The sequence below is a fragment of the Danio rerio genome, chromosome 18, assembly GCF_049306965.1.
Source record: "Danio rerio strain Tuebingen ecotype United States chromosome 18, GRCz12tu, whole genome shotgun sequence".
In the NCBI taxonomy this organism is placed as follows: Eukaryota; Metazoa; Chordata; class Actinopteri; order Cypriniformes; family Danionidae; genus Danio; species Danio rerio.
The window spans coordinates 22,871,510-22,890,266 of record NC_133193.1 but is presented as its reverse complement, the minus strand read 5'-3'; the positions used below and the strand labels follow the sequence as shown (position 1 = coordinate 22,890,266).

General features: G+C 36.2%; 1 protein-coding gene across 2 annotated transcripts in view; it reads right to left on the bottom strand.

Moving 5' to 3' along the window:
- necab2 (N-terminal EF-hand calcium binding protein 2) overlaps positions 1 to 18,757 on the bottom strand; it is a 210,163-nt gene that overhangs the window by 118,186 nt on the left and 73,220 nt on the right. For both annotated transcript variants that reach the window (NM_001328213.1, XM_009293572.5), the window contains exon 3: positions 8,345 to 8,453. In NM_001328213.1, coding sequence (NP_001315142.1) covers positions 8,345 to 8,453 — 109 coding nt within the window. The remainder of the gene's footprint in view (positions 1 to 8,344; positions 8,454 to 18,757) is intronic.

Sequence of the window (18,757 nt, the reverse complement as noted above, 5' to 3'; positions counted from 1 at the left end):
AAACATAATTTTGATAAATATATCTGTTAAATAAATCTGTTTAGTTTAAATACACCAAAATACATTGCCTATATTCACTGAGAAATGTTTAAAATATCTATTTTCAAATGGGGTGCACTCAATTATGCGGAGCAGCGAGCACTAGCTAAAAAAGCTATACACGCAATAAGATCATCTTCATAAGTGCCTTTATTTCTAACATTTCATTTTGTGGGGTGGATTATTCATCTAACAATTATCCTTTGGCTTAAAAAAATAGCATATCGTCACATTTGAAATACTTTTAATATTGAGAAAATGCACTTATTCCATTGTTGCACCCCCAATATTTAAAAGACGTTCGATATATATACAATTTAAATCAACATTATACAATATAATATAAAATAGACTTTGTTTGGTATAATGTCTTAATTTAGCTTTGATTAATGTATATTAAAAATTTAGTTCATTTAAAGTTATCTTGTTACCTCAGGTAAAATACTCTGCTTTCTATAAGCAACAAAGCTTCACTGAATACGTCTAATGTAAAACAACTAAAATCTAAAGTAAAACTAACTAGATTATTCTAATTTATCCAAACAAACAAAGCCAAATCAAACATCCAAGAAAGTACACACTTAGACAATAATGACAGTGCACTAAACATGAATTAACTAACATATTTTAGCCATTAAATTGTTTGGTAGTAATTTCTGTTAAGGCATTAAATTCACCAAAAAAAGTTCACAGTCATGCTTGCACCTCTTAATTCATTATCAAGGGCACAGCTGAGATAATTGACCGTAATTAACATTATTACCTACTGGTATTCATTTGAATAATACTGTTATTACTTTTACACAATCAACATGTCTTTTTCCCATGATATATTTTTTTTCTAGTTGAATATCATTATCTATAAAGAAACAAGAAAAATTAAGAAATACAATGATTTGCAAACAGAAATAAAATTTAACTTAATTAACATTGATTTAATAAGCAATTATGGATGGCTTGATATTTGACCAATTATATTATAAAGTAAACAAGTTTACTTGACTGGAGGATAAATAACTAAAATATAGATTTCTATGATATCTGCATGTGGTTAGAATGCTGCTGTAGTAATGTTTGTAAACATCAGCGTGACATTCACATAAATGGAGGACAGAAGAGAAAACATGACTGTCTAAATGAAATGGTGTAAATGAGCAACATGCACAATCTATTGTTCTGTACTCATTGTGATGAGTGCTTATGTAAGAGGAATAAAATATGCCCATGAGTGCAATCTAAACAAGTACAAGGACACATTCATCTCATAACTTTGGGATAGAAAAAGCACAGACACTTGACAAGGATGAATCTTTCTAGCTTCATGCAGTTTATCAAATGATGTATACTTTAATTTAAGAATGTGCACATTTGTTAACATACACATAAAATACTTTGGGCGTTAATAAGCTTAGCTTTAGCTTGTCATAGTCTCAACTGAAAAAAAAACTGGTTTGTGAGGCACTTTTTGGAGCTGCTTTGACCTAATGGTTAGTGAGTTTGATTGTGATTCAAAGTTCGCAGATTCGCATCCAGGTACTGTAAGGCCGTACTCACACTATGTACAGTTGCCTCGAACTGGGCCAAAGCACGCTTGTACCCCCTCCCGACGGCCAGCACTCACACTACAATCGGGCCTGGGCACGCTTACGTCATCGTTGCTGCACTGTTCAGTAAGCGCTCTCGCTCAGCACAGTGGAGAGTTCTCCAGTTATAACATTTCAGTCGTTTGATATGCAGTGACATGCAGTCAAATATTTCGCCAAACAGTCCTTAGGGATGCGGTGATACTGGTCTGCTGAAGGTGCACAGCTGTGGTGCAGTGAGGGGTTTGCGTCTTTAATAATTTAGGGCAGTTTGTGTTCATTGAACAGTAAGAATGATTAATAAATCCATATGAAACAGTCCCTTAAAGTCACGTCTCGCTTTCAGTTTTGGGCTTTGGCGCGTTTAGCACTCACACTACAAACGTATTGCCCAAGTGAACCACGCTCAGGCCCACCTCTTTCAACCGGGCCAGGACAAGCCAAGTAAACCGTGCCTGAGTCCGATTCAGCGCACTCTCAAACGATCCGGGAAACGGGCCTGGGCACGGTTCGGATAGCATAGTGTGAGTAGGCCCTAAGTGGGGTGAGTGAATAACCAGCACTCTCTTATGCTGGGTTCACACCAAATGAAAAACACTGTGTCACTTGCTCTAGTTTACTCACAGGATGTTTTTCACCTCAAGAGAATTTTCTGCTAAAGTTGAATTATTTAGCTAATTCCGTGTCATTTTCACTACAAGAAAACTAAATAAATTTGTATTTGCGTGCTTGCATTTATGTTATACAATATGTGATATGTAACCTACCTACTATAACAACACTTAAAGGTCCCATGGAATTAAAATAAGGTTTTTAGATGTTAGTATCAGTATTATTAATTTCTTAGAATATCTAAAAGCTAGCTAGTGTGCTCTAAAATAGTGACAAAATTCACATTCAAAAGATATAAAACTGATATAAACATGTAAAGCTTGTAGTTTGTAACTTTTGCCTAAATGAAACAATAGTTTTATTCACATCACCACATACTTTAGTTTCTCATCACATCATAACCAGTCCAATGCTCGCTAGTATCTGACATGCCCCGCCCCCTTCATGACGCTTCTTATTTGCTTTTCATTTGATGCACTGGAGCTCAACCACTCTCACTGGCAGAGCAGTGATAAAACAATGGCTGTTTTTGGGGGGAGGAGCTACACAATGTCCCACCCTCTCATTGTGTTCAAGTTAAAATTACATCAAACATCGAATAAAAATGCATATTTTGAATTACTTCACAGGCCCTTTGATTCTGATTTTGGTGTAAACCAAGCATTACACCCTCAGCACCACTGCTGAGATGAGACCCATGGGCAAAGCACCAAATCCCAAACTGCTTCCTGAGTAGGCCACCGCTCCGAGTGTTTAATCACAGTCTGTACGAATCGCCTTGAAAAACACTTAATGTGATGTTAGTGTCATGTGAGGGACGCTGACAACAAAGTTGCGGACCCAAATTCAGGATTTATTAAGAGATATCAGAAAGGCAATGATCATCGGTTACAAAAAAATCCAAAAGAATGATTAAGAGAAAAGTGATCGATCCGGGCAGCAAACAACGTAAAACAAACAAACAAAGCAAAGGTCAATACACAGGAAGGCAAAACGCACTAAAGTGTGTGTGCTGTTTATGAAGTCCATCTAATCAGTTCATGAGAAGCTCCCAGCCGTGTATGTGTGTGTGTGTGTGTGCGTGCGTGTAATCAACAAAGAACCGGAACAGGTGTGTGTGTGTTATGCGTGACGGGATTTGTAGATCATAAAGTGACAGAATTGTAGTCCAGGTGAAGGTGCTGTCACGGTTTGTGATGTGCAGATTTCTCTGAGTTTTGACTCGTCAAAAATACAATTTAAGATATCTACAACTGTAATTCGACTATTAGTAAATTAATTAGAGATATCTTCAAATATATTTGTAAATATCTCTAAATATGACGAATTAAAGACATCTCCAAATGTATTATGACTAGTAGATAACTCTAATTACAATTGTGACTAGTCAAAACTCATTTAGAGATATCTGCAAATATTTTTCAATGGAAGTCAATGGAGGAATAGGACTAGTCATAATATATTTGCAGATATCTCCAATATGATTTCGTACTAGTACAATTGTAATTGCAGATATCTCTAATTGTCATTCTGACTAGTCGAATTATAATTATGACTAGTCAAAATATAATTAGAGATATCTCTAAATATATTTATGGAGTCAGAACAAAGATTTAAATGCTAAAAAGGTTTGCCATAGAGAGCGCTTCTGAACAGCGCAGCAGCGATGACGTAAGCGTGCCGAGGCCTGATATGGTGTGAGCGCGGGCCGTCGGGGGAGACGGGAGGGGGGACAAGCGTGCTTTGGCCCAGTTCGAGGCAACTGTACCTAGTGTGAGTACGGCCTAAATGACCCACACTCCTTCTCTAAACCCAACCAATAGTGTTTTCAAAAGCATCGATTGACCTGCTTACCCACTTCCAAACCCAGCCAACAGTTTTTTAAAAGCAATCCAGAAAAAGAAAAGCCCTCGCCTGATTTTCACCACTTTTACCACATTCTCAGTCTGTTATTTATTTGTTTATTTTACTTTTTGGCTTCTGTTTTTGTCTTAGCTGCTTTCTGAAACCATTCTTCGCTGGACTAGAACCTTGTCATGGTGGTCTGTTTTCCAGGCCACCAACATACATGGTAAGCTGACTGGACAAACTGGTAACAGTAGAAAAGCCGTTCATACGGAGTTAAGCAGTCATCTGGTAAGTGTGAAAAGAAATGCTATCATTCCGCCCTGTAGAGTTCATTTTAACGACAAAATGCAGCCATACATACTTCTGGCTACATATTTCACAATCTCCAGAAATGTATATAGGGCTAAAATTTCAGAATGAGCCTATGTTGGTCATTTTTTATTTGACTCATTAATTGTACAGAATAACCCATCAAGAATGAAGATTCCTTAAAATGTTGGGGTAAAAGAACGAAATATACAGTCAACAGTATAAAAAAATCTATAGAAAGTCCCCATAAAACATGAAAAACCAACATGCAAGTGTGTGTGTGTGTGCGTGTGTGTGTATGTGTGTGTGTGTGTGTGTGTGTGTGTGTGTGTGTTTGCGTGCGTGCGTGCGTGCGTATGTGTGTTTTATCAGCATGACATATTCAAATAAATAAAATACAAACAAAAATACAAGATGTATGTTTCTCATATCACACATCTCAACTCCAAAGACATGGGTGTAAATGAGAAAGATGCATAAATAGATGACATGCATGCAGTTCTCATATTTCTTCCTTGGCTGGATCTTCACCCATCTCCCCCACCCAGTGTCTCCTCTAGCAGCCTCCCCCATCTCATCATCCAGCCCTCTTGTCTCCATCCCTTTCTCTGCACCAGTTCTTATGGGCTCTGCTGCTTCATTATTTAGAGAGAAGGCTGTGTTGGACCTGCAGATCAGCGACCGCATCCTAGCAGCTGCAGACTTCTCCTGCTTTTTTACATAATTCATTCTGAAATGTGATTAAAGACAACACACACACAGGAGCTGCTCGGCCTCCAGAGAGCAGCTCACACACACCTATACACACAAACACTGAGAGACTGTGTGTGTGGGGGGGATGCATGAAGAACAGAGAGAAAGAGATGGAGATCTGGCTTTAGATGAGACAGATGTACTCACGATGATGGTAAGACACTTTCAAAACACAAAACTTTTGAGAGAGAGAGAGAGAGAGAGACAGAATGGATATGTTTTTGCCAGGAGAAGCAAATCTACAAGGTGCTCTAAATGGCTTTATCCCATTACTGATCCCCTCATCACTTCATTATCCCTCATCAGTCACTGTCGTTTTGTTTTTCCCTTTTCTTGCCATCCATTACCCTTCATTATGTCTGTCAGAAAAGAATTCTGCCTCATTTTTTGTGCATGGTTCTTGAGAAGCCATTAAATATAATAAGGAGTTAAATTTGGATCCAAGACCTGAAGACACTGCTTACAAAGAAAAACCAACAATCTTCAAAAATGATGCAGCGGTTTCACCAACTACAGATATTTTTATGTTTATAATTGATTTTTATTACCCTGAATCAGACTTCTGCAAGCTTAAAACATGAAATTTCAATGCCAGATTTTGTAAAATAGTGAATTTGTTTGTTTATATATTAATTTATGTCATATATACTTACACTATATATGCATGAATCATTTTACTTATTAAAATAACATCTTAAACATTATACACTCACCAGCCACTTAATTAGGTACTAGTACCGGGTTGGACACCCTTTTACCTTTAGAACTGCCTTAATCCTTTGTGGCATAGATTCAACCAGGTACTGGAAATATTCTTCAGAGATTTTGGTCCATGTTAACATAATAGCATCATGCAGTTGCTGCAGACTTGTTGGCTGCACATCCATGATGCGAATCTCCATGGTGAGACTCCATCTCCAAAGGTGCTCTATTGGATTAAGAACTGGTGACTGTGGAGGCCATTTGAGTACAGTGAACTCATTGTCATGTTCAAGAAACCTGTCTGAGATGATTTGTGCTTTATGACATGGCGCATTATCCTGCTGCAAGTAGCCATCAGATGATGGGTACACTGTGGTCATAAAAGGATGGACATGGTCAGCAACAGTACTAGGGTAGGCTGTGGTGTTGATGCTATATTGGTACTAAAAGGCCAAAAGTGTGCCATAAAAATATCCTCCACACCATTACAACACCACCACCAGCCCGAACTGTTGATACACAACAGGATGGATCCATGCTTTCATGTTGTTGATGACAAATTCTGATCCTACTAGACTTATCAGACCAGGCAATGTTTTTCCAATCTTCTATTGTTTAAATTTGGTTGGCCTGTGTGAACTGTAGCCTCAGTTTCCTTTTCTTAGCTGACAAGAGTGGTACCTGGTGTAGTCTTCTGCTGCTGTAGCCCATCTGCCTCAAGGTACGATGTGTTGTGAGCGTTCAGAGACGCTCTTCTGCATACCTCGATTGTAACGAGTGGTTATTTGAGTAACTGTTGTCTTTCTATCAGCTCGAACCAGTCTGGCCATTCTCCTCCGACCTCTGGCATCAACAAGGCATTTGGGACCACATAACTGCTGCTCATATATTTTTTTATAGATATTTTCTCTTTTTGGACTATTCTCTGTAAACCCTAGAGACGGTTGTGTGTGAAAATCCCAGTAGATAAACAGTTTCTAAAATACTCAGACCAGCCCATCTGGCACCAACAAAGTCACTTAAATCACTTTTCTTCCCCATTTTGATGCTCAGTTTGAACTTTGACGGGTGTACCTAATAAAGTGGCCAAAAACGCACATTCCAGACACATTTTTAGTTGTGTCTTCAAACTTTGCAACATTAAAATAAAAAAAATTTGCAATTACAACAAAAACATTTCCAAGTTTGAAAAAAAGGACATTTTCTGGGATGCATGTATTGTTTATCCACAGACGGTCATTTAAAGCAGATTAATTGAAATAAATTATGAAAACATGAGGTGAGAATTTGTTTTCTAAAACCACAGTGCCAAAGCTGATGAAACAATTACAGTGCTTTGCAAAGCAGCTTGCATGAGATGAAGCTTGTGCTGTGGGCGAATATCACCTCATTCTTGATCTGACACTGACACTGACTAGAGTCTCATAATATTGAATATAACTTGACTGTGTAACCCAAATAAAAAAATAATAAAATAAGCAAGGCACACACAGGCAAATTATGCCTGCTGTTATAATCAATATATTGACCATGTATTGCTCAATATATCGAGCAATAGGCATGACCTCAATTGTCGGTGATGCAATCTATATTGCCCTTCGTGTTTAGATAAAAATTAATGTCAGCAACCCTTTACCTGACTGCAAAAAGGCACACATTTACAAATAATGTTAAAGGAATTTAAAAAAAAAAGGCTTAATTTAACCCCCTTTTTGAGTGGATTTTGAATGGAGTTTTACCATTTTTGAATCCATTCAGCTGATTTCAGGGTCTGACGAGAGCACTTTTAGTTTAGCTTAGCAGAAATCACCTGAAAAAAGTCCCCAGCTAAAGATAACTGTAGGTAAAATCATTGCATAATATCATTGCTTCTGCTGCAGCCATGCTACAGCAGAAACATTCCTTGATTATTAAGCCAGAATGAGTTACTAGATGGATTAGAAAAACGCAAAAATTATGAAATTTCTGTTGGTCTTCGTATATAAAATTACTCTTTTTTTTTTTTTTTTTTTTGGAGCGAGATGCTTATGGTCTAATCCAATTCAATGATTTATGCTAAGCTAAGCTAAAAGTGCCTCAGCCAGACACAGAGATCAGCTGAATAAACTCAAAGATGGTCAAACTCAAATGTTGAGAAATAGATGAGCTGTAAAATAAACCTATTCCCCAAAAAGGTGAAGTGTTTCTTAAAAGCCATTTTATAATTGCATTCACATTCTACATCACTGGTGTCAAAGTTTATAGGTTTTGTCCATTGAAAGTGTTTATGGCTGTCTGCTTTATTATGTTGTTGTTTAATTAGTGAATCAAAACTATCACTTACTGCAATCATTTCTGACAATATATTGCACAGTAACACATGACAGGCCTACACACAAACTCTCATGCTTTTTTTTCATTCTGATCTGTACCCTGTCAATTTAAGCAATGTTTCATTGTTTTTTTTTCATTCACTGTTGACTAGTTGTGTATTCAACACTTTGTGTCTGTAGAATCACCTGGTGTTATCAGAGTCAATGGTGTGAAACAGCTTTTCCAGCTCCTCTTCGTTCAGAGTCCCATCAGAGAAGAAAGCCTGGAACTCATCAAGGGAAAGCTTTCCATCATCTGCAGGGAGGAACAAAGGAGATTTCAGTGGCACAATCTCATTTTTATTACACCAGACAGGACTGTGTAGCAGCATCAGGGGTATTTCTGTAACTGCATCTTAACAGGTACAACAGGCTGCCATTAGTCACAGCATCACCATTACAATCAGCATCACCTGTAATGTCTGAACACCAAATATAAACATACTGTATGTGGGGCTTATAGTCTATTAATCAAAAAATGTAGGAAGAAAGAAAGAAAGTAAGAAAGAAAGAAAGAAAGAAAGAAAGAAAGAGAGAAAGAAAGAAAGAAAGAAAGAAAGAGAAAGAAAGAAAGAAAGAAAGAAAGAAAGAAAGAAAGAAAGAAAGAAAGAAAGAAAGAAAGAAAGAAAGAAAGAAAGAAAGAAAGAAAGAAAGAAAGAAAGAAAGAAAGAAAGTCGCCTATCCAAGTTTTAGGATCAACAAATAATAACTTGAGTTCTAGTTAATTATTTGGTATCAGAAGTGGCTTATATGAAAGGCAAAGGCCTCTGGATTACACTTATTTTACCAAAATAAAATATGACGATGCCTTGATTTTTAATTATTAAATTAGGACAGTAAGGTCTGACTTTGCTTAGACAAAAGTCTTGTCACTTAACAGAAATAATGTACAGTATAGAATATAAAGTCAAGGTGCAGTGGAAAAAGAATTATTACTTTGTATGACTCCCATGAGCTTGGAGGACTGCATCCATACATCTCTGCAATGACTCAAATAACTTATTAATAGTCATATGGAACGGCAAAGAAAGCAACCTTGCAGGACACCTAGAGCTCATCAAGATTCTATAGATCATCTTCAATCCCTCCTCCTCCATCTTATCCCATACATGCTCAATATTGTTCATGTCTGGTGACTGGACTGGTCACTTCTGAAGCAGCTTGACCTTCTTTGCTTTCAGGAACTTTAATGTGGAGGCTGAAGTATGAGGAGCGCTATCCTGCTGAAGAACTTGCTCTCTCCTGTGGTTTGTAATGTAATGGGCAGCACAAATGTCTTGATACCTCAGGCTGTTGATGTTGCCATCCTTGTGTAAACTCTGGCCACCCCTGTGGCCACCCCAATTATTATATTGCTGTTATTATTATTAATTTAAACCTACTTGTGCACATTCACAATATTTCAATAAATAAATAGCAGCCACTGAATTTTTGTGGATTGATTGGTGTCACCGACATCACTGCCTCTAGCCCTCACCGATCGTCATTGACAGCACACGCACACTCCTTCAATAGACACCAATGGCAATTTAATATTTCACTTAAGGTGCATTAATAGAAGAAGCTGTATTAATAATATTATGGCTCAAAAAGGAATATGGATAAATTATATTATTAGTCAGTATAGTGTGCCCATGTGTATATAGTAATGCCTTTTGTTCATTTGTTTGTTTTATTAATTCATTCATTAATGGTTATTAATTTTTAGACATGGCATATACTGTATGTTGTACAAAAAGAATGTGAAAAATAACTGGAAAAAAATATATAATTTTTTTTAAACAAAATATAGATTTTTATTTTATTTTATTGAATTTATTTTATCTTATTTTATTGAATTTATCGATTTTTTTAGTACTTAATTGCGATATTTCAAGAGTATTTAATTAAATGAATTTAAACCACATTATTTAATTTACCAGAAACAAAAATATAACATTACACTGAATTCTTTTTTATTTATTTATTTATTTTTTTTTGCATGCAAGCACAAGATTTGGTGAGGCATCTTTTGGCCACCCCTAGAAAACCTTCAAGGGCTCCACTGATTTCTATGAATCCTGGGTCCATGTGGGTTCAACTAGGTTTTCTGCAGTATTTGTGATGATTGGGATGCACTTCAACAGATGATTCATCGTAAAAATCAACCTTATGGCACTTTTCTAAATGATCAACTAGAAGGCAAGTTATTAATTGTTCGTCTTACAACTGGGATCGATAGGAAGACAATTGTCAGGTAGTGTACTGTTGGAAATGAATTTAAATACAGAAATGCACAGCCTTTATTTCACACACTGCATTGTCGTACGACATTTTACATTTCAAATAGAATTTTGCTACTCATATGCTTCCATAATAACCATCTCCATTTAATTTGTCACTATTACCATATGCATCTTTATGTTCTAGACAGACACGAAGATCTCTGAGTAAGCTTACCTTTCATTGACACTGTGCACAATTTGACACATAATTAATAAGCCTTTCTTACTAAGAGGCAGCCAATTTCTAATTTAAGAACTTGCGTGAACATAACACTTTTAGAAATTTGGTTGGTAAGTAGTGTGTTATGTTCAGTATGGCTGCACTTATATATATAAACAAACTGAATATTTTTGTAATATTAGGAAATGATTATCTTTTTTTAATATATTTTAAAATTTTATTAACTCTTATGTTGCTAAGCTGAATTTTTAGCATCAATACTCCAGTTTTGATGTCACATGATCCTTTAGAAATCATTTGAATAGTTTTATTGGTATTAACCCTTTATTAATATTTTACTATCCCTGATAATATTTTTTTCTGAATTTGAGTCAATGTCTTGCTTACTATAGTAAACATTTCTAAAATGAATGATCACATATATATGGATATATATATATATATATATATATATATATATATATATATGTGTGTGTGTGTGTGTGTGTGTGTGTGTGTGTGTGTGTGTGTGTGTGTGTGTGTGTGTGTGTGTGTGTGTGTGTGTGTGTGTGTGTGTGTGTGTGTGTGTGTGTGTGTGTTTATGAATATCTTTCATGTTTCATTTTTCATCACAAGTGAAAAGTGAAGACAGATAAGTTCACTGATTCTCTGTGGGGAAGGGTCGAGAAAAGGTTGGTCTAGTAAGTAGCACAGGGGGGGGAGGGAAAAGGGGATGGGGGTGTTACAAATACCAGTCTCAGATGCAGTCAATGCTGGGAGAAATGAAATATTCATCACCCTGGATTTGTCCTTGAAGTTAGACCTGTGTTTATTGGACAAACTGAAGCACGAAATACAATATGAAAGTAAGTGCAGACAATCACCGGCTCCAAAGAAACTATTGGATTGTAGTCTCTAAATCCAAAAAGCCTTTACTGGAAATGAGAAGCACTCCTGACTTGTCAGTGCAGTTCTGTATCTACACCTCCATTACACTGCCATGTATTTATACATGACCTTTAGCCATTTCGCTTTTTATAGAAGCACACAATATACTGTTTAGGAAAAAAAAAATTCTCTGGATTTACTGAATTTTTATGTTTGACGCTAAGTAAGAATGTTATTATTTGTTTTATTAAATAAAGGTTTCATATATTTTGTTTGCAAATAACAAATAAAAAATATTATCAGTGTCATATTTTCCTTGTTTAAAAAATTACAATTGGTCAAAAGTCATTTATATTTTTGGAAATCCAGTTATTCCATCAATGGGGGGGGGGGGGGGGGTGTATATATTTATATTATAATTTTTTAATTATTATAATTTAAGATATACACCAGAGATCAGAAAAAGCTATTGCTTACTATTAAAGGACTGACCTCCCCATATATCTTCTGTTGTCTAAAAAACGTTATTTTAACCAGCAACATTTTGATGTTAAACTGATAAGAAATGTCATTAGAAACCCCAAAGATATTTTACTTAAACGCACCTTTAAATGTAATCTAATATAATGTGATGCTTTTGTTTTATGCATATGTATATAATAATGTATATTTTTTTGGCAATGTATATATATATATATATATATATATATATATATACACACACACACACACACACAAAATCATATTAAGTAAAGTACAATATTAAGTAAAGATTATGTTTCTTGAAATATTTTGTACATTTCCTATTGTAAATATATGAAAACGCAGTTTTTGGTTAGTAATAATATAAAATTTCAGCTCATGCCATCAAAAAGATGTTAAAAAGTATGTATATGGTTTTAAATTGAGTTTTTAATGTGATTTATGTGATGACATTGAATGTATTTGTGTTGCCTGTTTTTTCTGTGATGTGTGGAATGTGAACGCTGATGTGGTTGTGTGGTGAAACCAAAGCTAAATTTCCAAATGTGGACAATAAAGAAAGTAAAGTAATGTGCATTGCTAGACATTTAATTTAGACAAATCTGAGATTTTATTTATTCTTTTGAATTTATTTGATTTATCTCAGTCCAAAAAAATTATCCTACCTTAAAAAAGTATGCATCATTGGAAAGCTGAGAAACTGGGAATTGTCTTTTTCCATAGCACGTACCTGTATGCTTTTCTGTCTCTAATATTACAATGTTCTCATCCTTTCTCCATCGCCATAAAAAGCCTCGTGGTTAGAAAGTGAAGGCAGAAGGGAAGCAAATTCAAAAGCAATTTTTTCAGAAGCACATCTCTTATATGGAGTGTTTTTCTCTGTCTTTTCCCATCTCTATGCAAGAGCACGGGGAACCCAGCCCATAATTAGGCAGTGACCCACTTTTCTTCTCTTTTGCTCTGGAAGGATTGCTTGCTCAGGAAGCAGACATTTACTTCCCCAGTTTCCACGTTCAGCATTGTGCTCTGATGACGGCTGATGTGTAACAGAAACATTACCTCCGTAATACATCCTAATGAGTCAATAAACCTCTCTGCACCAGCTTGGCTTAACAAATTAATCTTATACAACCATTATTTCATGTTGATGATCACCGTTTGGATGATGCTGGTTGGAAAAAATAATATTTTTTACAGTATCTTTTTGCAGAACTGTGTAAGAAATGAACTGTCCCGCTGAGCAATTACCTGCAAATTGCTGGCCTCACCTAAACTGCATGTGAGCTGCTGTAATGCTGCTTGATGGACAGAAGTAGTTTATCTTTCTAGATAATGTGAATGGCCTTTCAGTGGGACTTAAAAGTCCCATCTCATATCTTAAGTGTGTCATGACAATGGCAGCCTTTCATATTCTCAGATCTAAAGATTAAAACCTATGCTAAGCACTGAAGATGAATCTACACTCACTGGCCACTTTTTTAGGTACACCCTTTCCAACTGCTTGTTAACGCAAATTTCTAATCAGCCAATCACATGGCAGCAACTCAACGCATTTAGGCATGTAGACATGGTCAAGACTATCTGCTGCAGCTCAAACTGAGCATCAGGATGGGGAAGAAAGGTGATTTAAGTGACTATGAACATGGCATGGTTGTTGGTGCCAGACGGGCTGGTCTGAGTATTTCAGAAACTGCTGATCTACTGGGATTTTCATGCACAATAATTTGTAGGGTTTAGATAGAATGGTCAAAAAAGAGAAAATATCCAGTGAGCTGCAGTCCTGTGGGTGCAAATGCCTCGTTTATGCCAGAGGTCAGAGGAGAATGGCCAGACTCAATCAAGCTTATAGAAAGACAACACTAACTCAAGGAACTACTTGTTAGAACCGAGGTACGCAGAAGAGCATTACTGAACCCACGACACAATGAACCTTGAGGTAGATGGGCTACAGCAGCAGAAGACCACTGCTGCACAGTCACCAGATCTCAAGCCAATAAAGCATCTTTTGGATGTGGTGGAACGGGATATTCACATCATGGATGTGCAGCTGGCAAATCTGCTGCAACTATATGATGCTATCATGTAAATATGGACCACAATCTCTGAGCTATATTTCCAGTACCTTGTTGAATCTACACCACAAAAGAATTAAGGCAGTTTTGAAGGCAAAAGTGGGTCCAACCCGGTACTAGTATGGTGTACCTAATAAAGTGGCCGGTAGATTTTCTAAATGCATCGCTACTGTCTTTTGAATCGATTTTGAGCTTAGTTTTTAACAGCAGATGACACTGTGTTCAAATGTTTGATTAAGAACTTTAAAAAATATTAATGAAAATAAAAAATTTAATACGGGCCCAACATAAAATGTTGCTAAAGAAATTGTGAATTGTAAAAATTGTGCATTTAAGCTTGCAAATTTCATACCAAGCTGTTCATGTTCATTCATGTTTCTGCCTGAAATCCCATAGTGTCATGTAAGATTGTGGTAATCCAAATTAAGAAAAAATATTCCTGCAAACAATGTTTTTGTCACACCACTAAATAAACAATAGTAGTGTTTTAATAATAACAGCCGTTTCATTCCATCCATATGATATACACTGTCTGTTTAAAAAAAGTCACACTTTTTCATTTGTTTTATTGGACTTTCTTTGATTACAGCAAGCAATCGCTGTTGCATTGAATCAATATGCTTCTGCAATGTCGAAAACTTTATTCCTGTCCAGAATTGCAGTAATTTTTTGCCAAGATCTTGTATTAATGTGGAAGAGTCGGACAGCTGTGCAAAACGTCTCTGGCACATTCTAAAGATGCTCAAAAGGGTTATGGTCTGGACTCTATAGTGGCCAATCCATGTGTAAAAATTATGTCTTATTCTCTCTGAATCTCTCTTTCAGCACCATGAATCCTGACATTATCTTCCTGGAATATGCTCATGCCAACAGGAGAGCAAAATTCACAGAAGGAATTCCCTGATCATTCAGTATATTCAGATACTGAGTTGAACTCCTTCTTTGGGCTCATGTTGCTGAACTAGACCTGACCAACAGCAGCATCCCCAGATTACAGCATTGTCCCCACAGGCTTATATGGTAGACACTAGCATGATGGTTACATCACGTCATCCACATCGCTTCTCACCCTGATTCACCAAATCACTCTGGAACAGGGTAAATCTGCACAGGAATTTCTTCCATTGCTCCAGAGTCCAATCTTTATTCTCCCTACCAAACTGAAGCCATTTTTTCCTAATTAGTCTCACTGATAATTGATTTTAGCTGAGTTATACCATTGTTTTTTACGATTTTGATTTCACCAGAAGTTTAAGTAATCTTGATGATTAAATATTTATAATAATTAGTGATAATAATAATTCCTTACATTTATATAGCGCTTTTAAGAACACTCAAAGTGCTTTACACATTTTTTGGGGGGCATTCTCCTCATCCACCACCAGTGTGCAGCATCCACCTGGATGACCAGATGGCAGGCTTATTGTGCCAGACGCACACCACACACCAGCTCATTGGTGGAGAGGAGACAGAGTGATGAAGCCAATTATGATATAGGGATGGTTAAGTGTCCATGATGGACAAAGACCAGTGGGCAGATTTGGATCCTGGAAGCCGTGGTCAAACCCCTACTCTTTCACGAAGAACATCCTGGGACTTTTTAAGACCACAAAGAGTCGGGACCTCGTTTAATGTCTCAACCGAAAGATAACCACATTTCTTCCTCAGAGACGACCACATTTCTTTCTCAAAGATGATGATGGTTCCCCACTATCCCTTAAATTTTTACTAACGCATTGAACGGTCTCTTATCCAATTTTAGCAGTTTCAGCTTCAGCTTTAGTTGTATCTTCTGTAGATCTTGTCTTTGCTTGCTGTATGCCAATAATTTTGCCCGTCTGAAAGTAGATAAGCATCTTTTTCATGACCACAGGATGCGTCTTCTGACATGGTTGTTTAAAAAACGAGCAGCTACTCTCTGAACCATAGCCTACGATTGGATGATTATTACATGGATAATTCTGACCTATTTTTCATTCATTTTCTTTTCCCTTTATTAATCAGGGGTCGCCACAGCGAAATTAACCGCCTACTTATCCAGCATATGTTTAACGCAGCAAATGCCCTTCCAGCCGGAGCCCAACACTGGGAAACAGCCATACACTCTTGCATTTACACACATACACTCTGGCCAACTTAGCTTGTTAAATTCACCTATAGGACATGTTTTTGGACTGTGAGGCAAACCAGAGGATCAGGAGGAAACTCACACAAACACAGGGAGAACATGCAAACTCCACACAGAAATATCAACTGATCCAGCTGGGAGTCAAATCAGCAACCTTCTTGCTATGAGGCGATCATGCTACCCACTGCGCCACCATAACGCCACCATCATCTGACCTATTTGATATTGTTAAATCCTTACATTTTTTAAACAGGCAGTGTATATTGTCATATTGCACAGTCCTAGCTGTCTCTTACTCTATTGTAAAGAGATGGATTATACTTCAAGTAATGACCCTGTAATGTTCTTTCTCTTCATTTTTCTTCTGTAGCCATTATAATCTCCAGAGATGTAGACTTTGGCACAAAAACAAGTCCAGCTGAAATGAATATGTAGATAAGACAAGCATACAGTGATATCCAAAGAGCGTGTAGGCTACTGCAGAGCTGCTTGACGGTGTCCCATTTATACATCACAAATTCTCTTTCAGCATGATGTTTTTCAGCAGAGTGCAAAGTTTAATTTGCTGGTGAGAAAAAGCAAACGGGCAACATACTTGTTTCTGTGTCCTGAGAGCTGTGCAAGGGGTTTTGTGAGGTGGAAATGGACCAAAAGGTGAAGTTTAGTTAATGTGTAGGAAGAGTCTGCAGGGACTGGACACTGTCACAGACCCCGCTACTTCCTATGAAACGGAGGCAATTAGCACTTTCCACAAGCCGTGGCCCAGCACATCTTAGCACCTCCTTACAAACACGTCTCTTCCCATCTCTCAGCTCTCACAACTCGCACTGCATTTCGGGGAGAACTGGGGTACATGTTGCTATGGCAACCAAAAGAACAGGAGCAGCCTTTTGGGATCTGAGATGTCTTAATCGTACATACACTCGCTCTCATTTTTCTCTTTCATTCTACTTTTGCCATTCCCTTGCCTGTCCTCTGATATATATTCAGCTCTTGATCCACACCAGAGGCATTTGGTTTAATTCTGGAATAAGTAAATACTATAATAAAAGGAAATACTATAATTACAGCCAATGACATTAATAATAATAATAATAATAATAATAATAATAATAATAATAATAATAATAATATTATTATTAATAATAATAATAATCATAATAATATTTATGATGATAATAATAATAATAATAATAATAATAATAATAATAATAATAATAATAATAATAATAATAATAATAATAATAATGTCACTAACACGTTTACATGGACATCAGTAATGAATTATTTACCTTAATGTGAATAAGACAATAATTTGATTATGGTGTTTAAATGAGTTGCTTTTTAATGTTTCTTTCATGATCCCGTTTTACATGTTAAAGCACATCATTCGATTAATCTCATTGCATCACCGCACTATTCACATTTCCTAAAAGAGTTTCATGTAATTTCAGGTGTTTCATTTTAAATTTGTCGACTTTAATTGCAGTTCGACACTTTCACTTTCACTTAGGATCATTTCATGCATGCCTCCGTGACAAACGAGATATTGGATGAGAGTATGAACAGCTGGAAGAGTGTTGTTTTAATGGAATTTGATACTGCACTCTGTATTGGAAAACAAAAACCTCTGCATTTCACGATGCAGGGGTCTAAAATCGGCCTACTCCACGTCTTAATTCGATTAATGTTTAGTTCGATTATGACCTTAATCGAATGAATCAAAAATCACTGTTTACATGGGAGACTCCTAATCAGAGTATTGTTTTAACTGTATTATTGGTGTTTATGTTAATGTACCCACTGTCTTTAAATGATTTAAACTCTAAAGTGTTTTGTCTAAAATAATAATAAAAAATTAAACACCAAAAAACTAAAATTAGCCAGTCACTTCAGGATTTAGCAAATTTTCACAGCAAAACACAAGCATTTAAGCAAAAAAATATCTCAAGTTTAGAGAAAAGCCATTTAAAGTCGCGAATATAGAAAGTCCCTGCAAAATCCTGAAGGGACTGATTAGTCATTTTGAATGCTATAGGGAATTTAGGAGAAAACCTCAATTCAACAAGAATATTTAATCATCAGGGTTTTTAATAGAATGAAAAAAAAAACACTAACTTTCTGTAACTTTTTAGTATTTTATTACAGTAAAGGCAAATTGATTCGATATAAAATATTTTCCAGTTTACTGACTGCAGTCTTATATTAGATCTCAGTTAAAGCACTTTAATTATAGTATCATTGATAAACAGTGCAGTGCTTCTGACAGGTTTGAAATACTTGCGGTGGTAACAGATTGAAAGACACCTTTTGCCCACATCGCATAAATGGTCAGCTACATGCGACAAACAAAAAAAAAGTGATTGTTTTATTTTTTAATTGTTTTTATTTTATTTTCTCTCTCTCAAGTTCAGGTTGCTTTATTTGCATGACATTTTGTACAGTATTGCCAAATCATTTTAGATATATATAAAATAGTCTATGTAATATATTAACATTACCAAACAGTAATAGTATCATTATCAGATACAGCAAATGAGAACTAAATGACAGAAAAAAATTAAA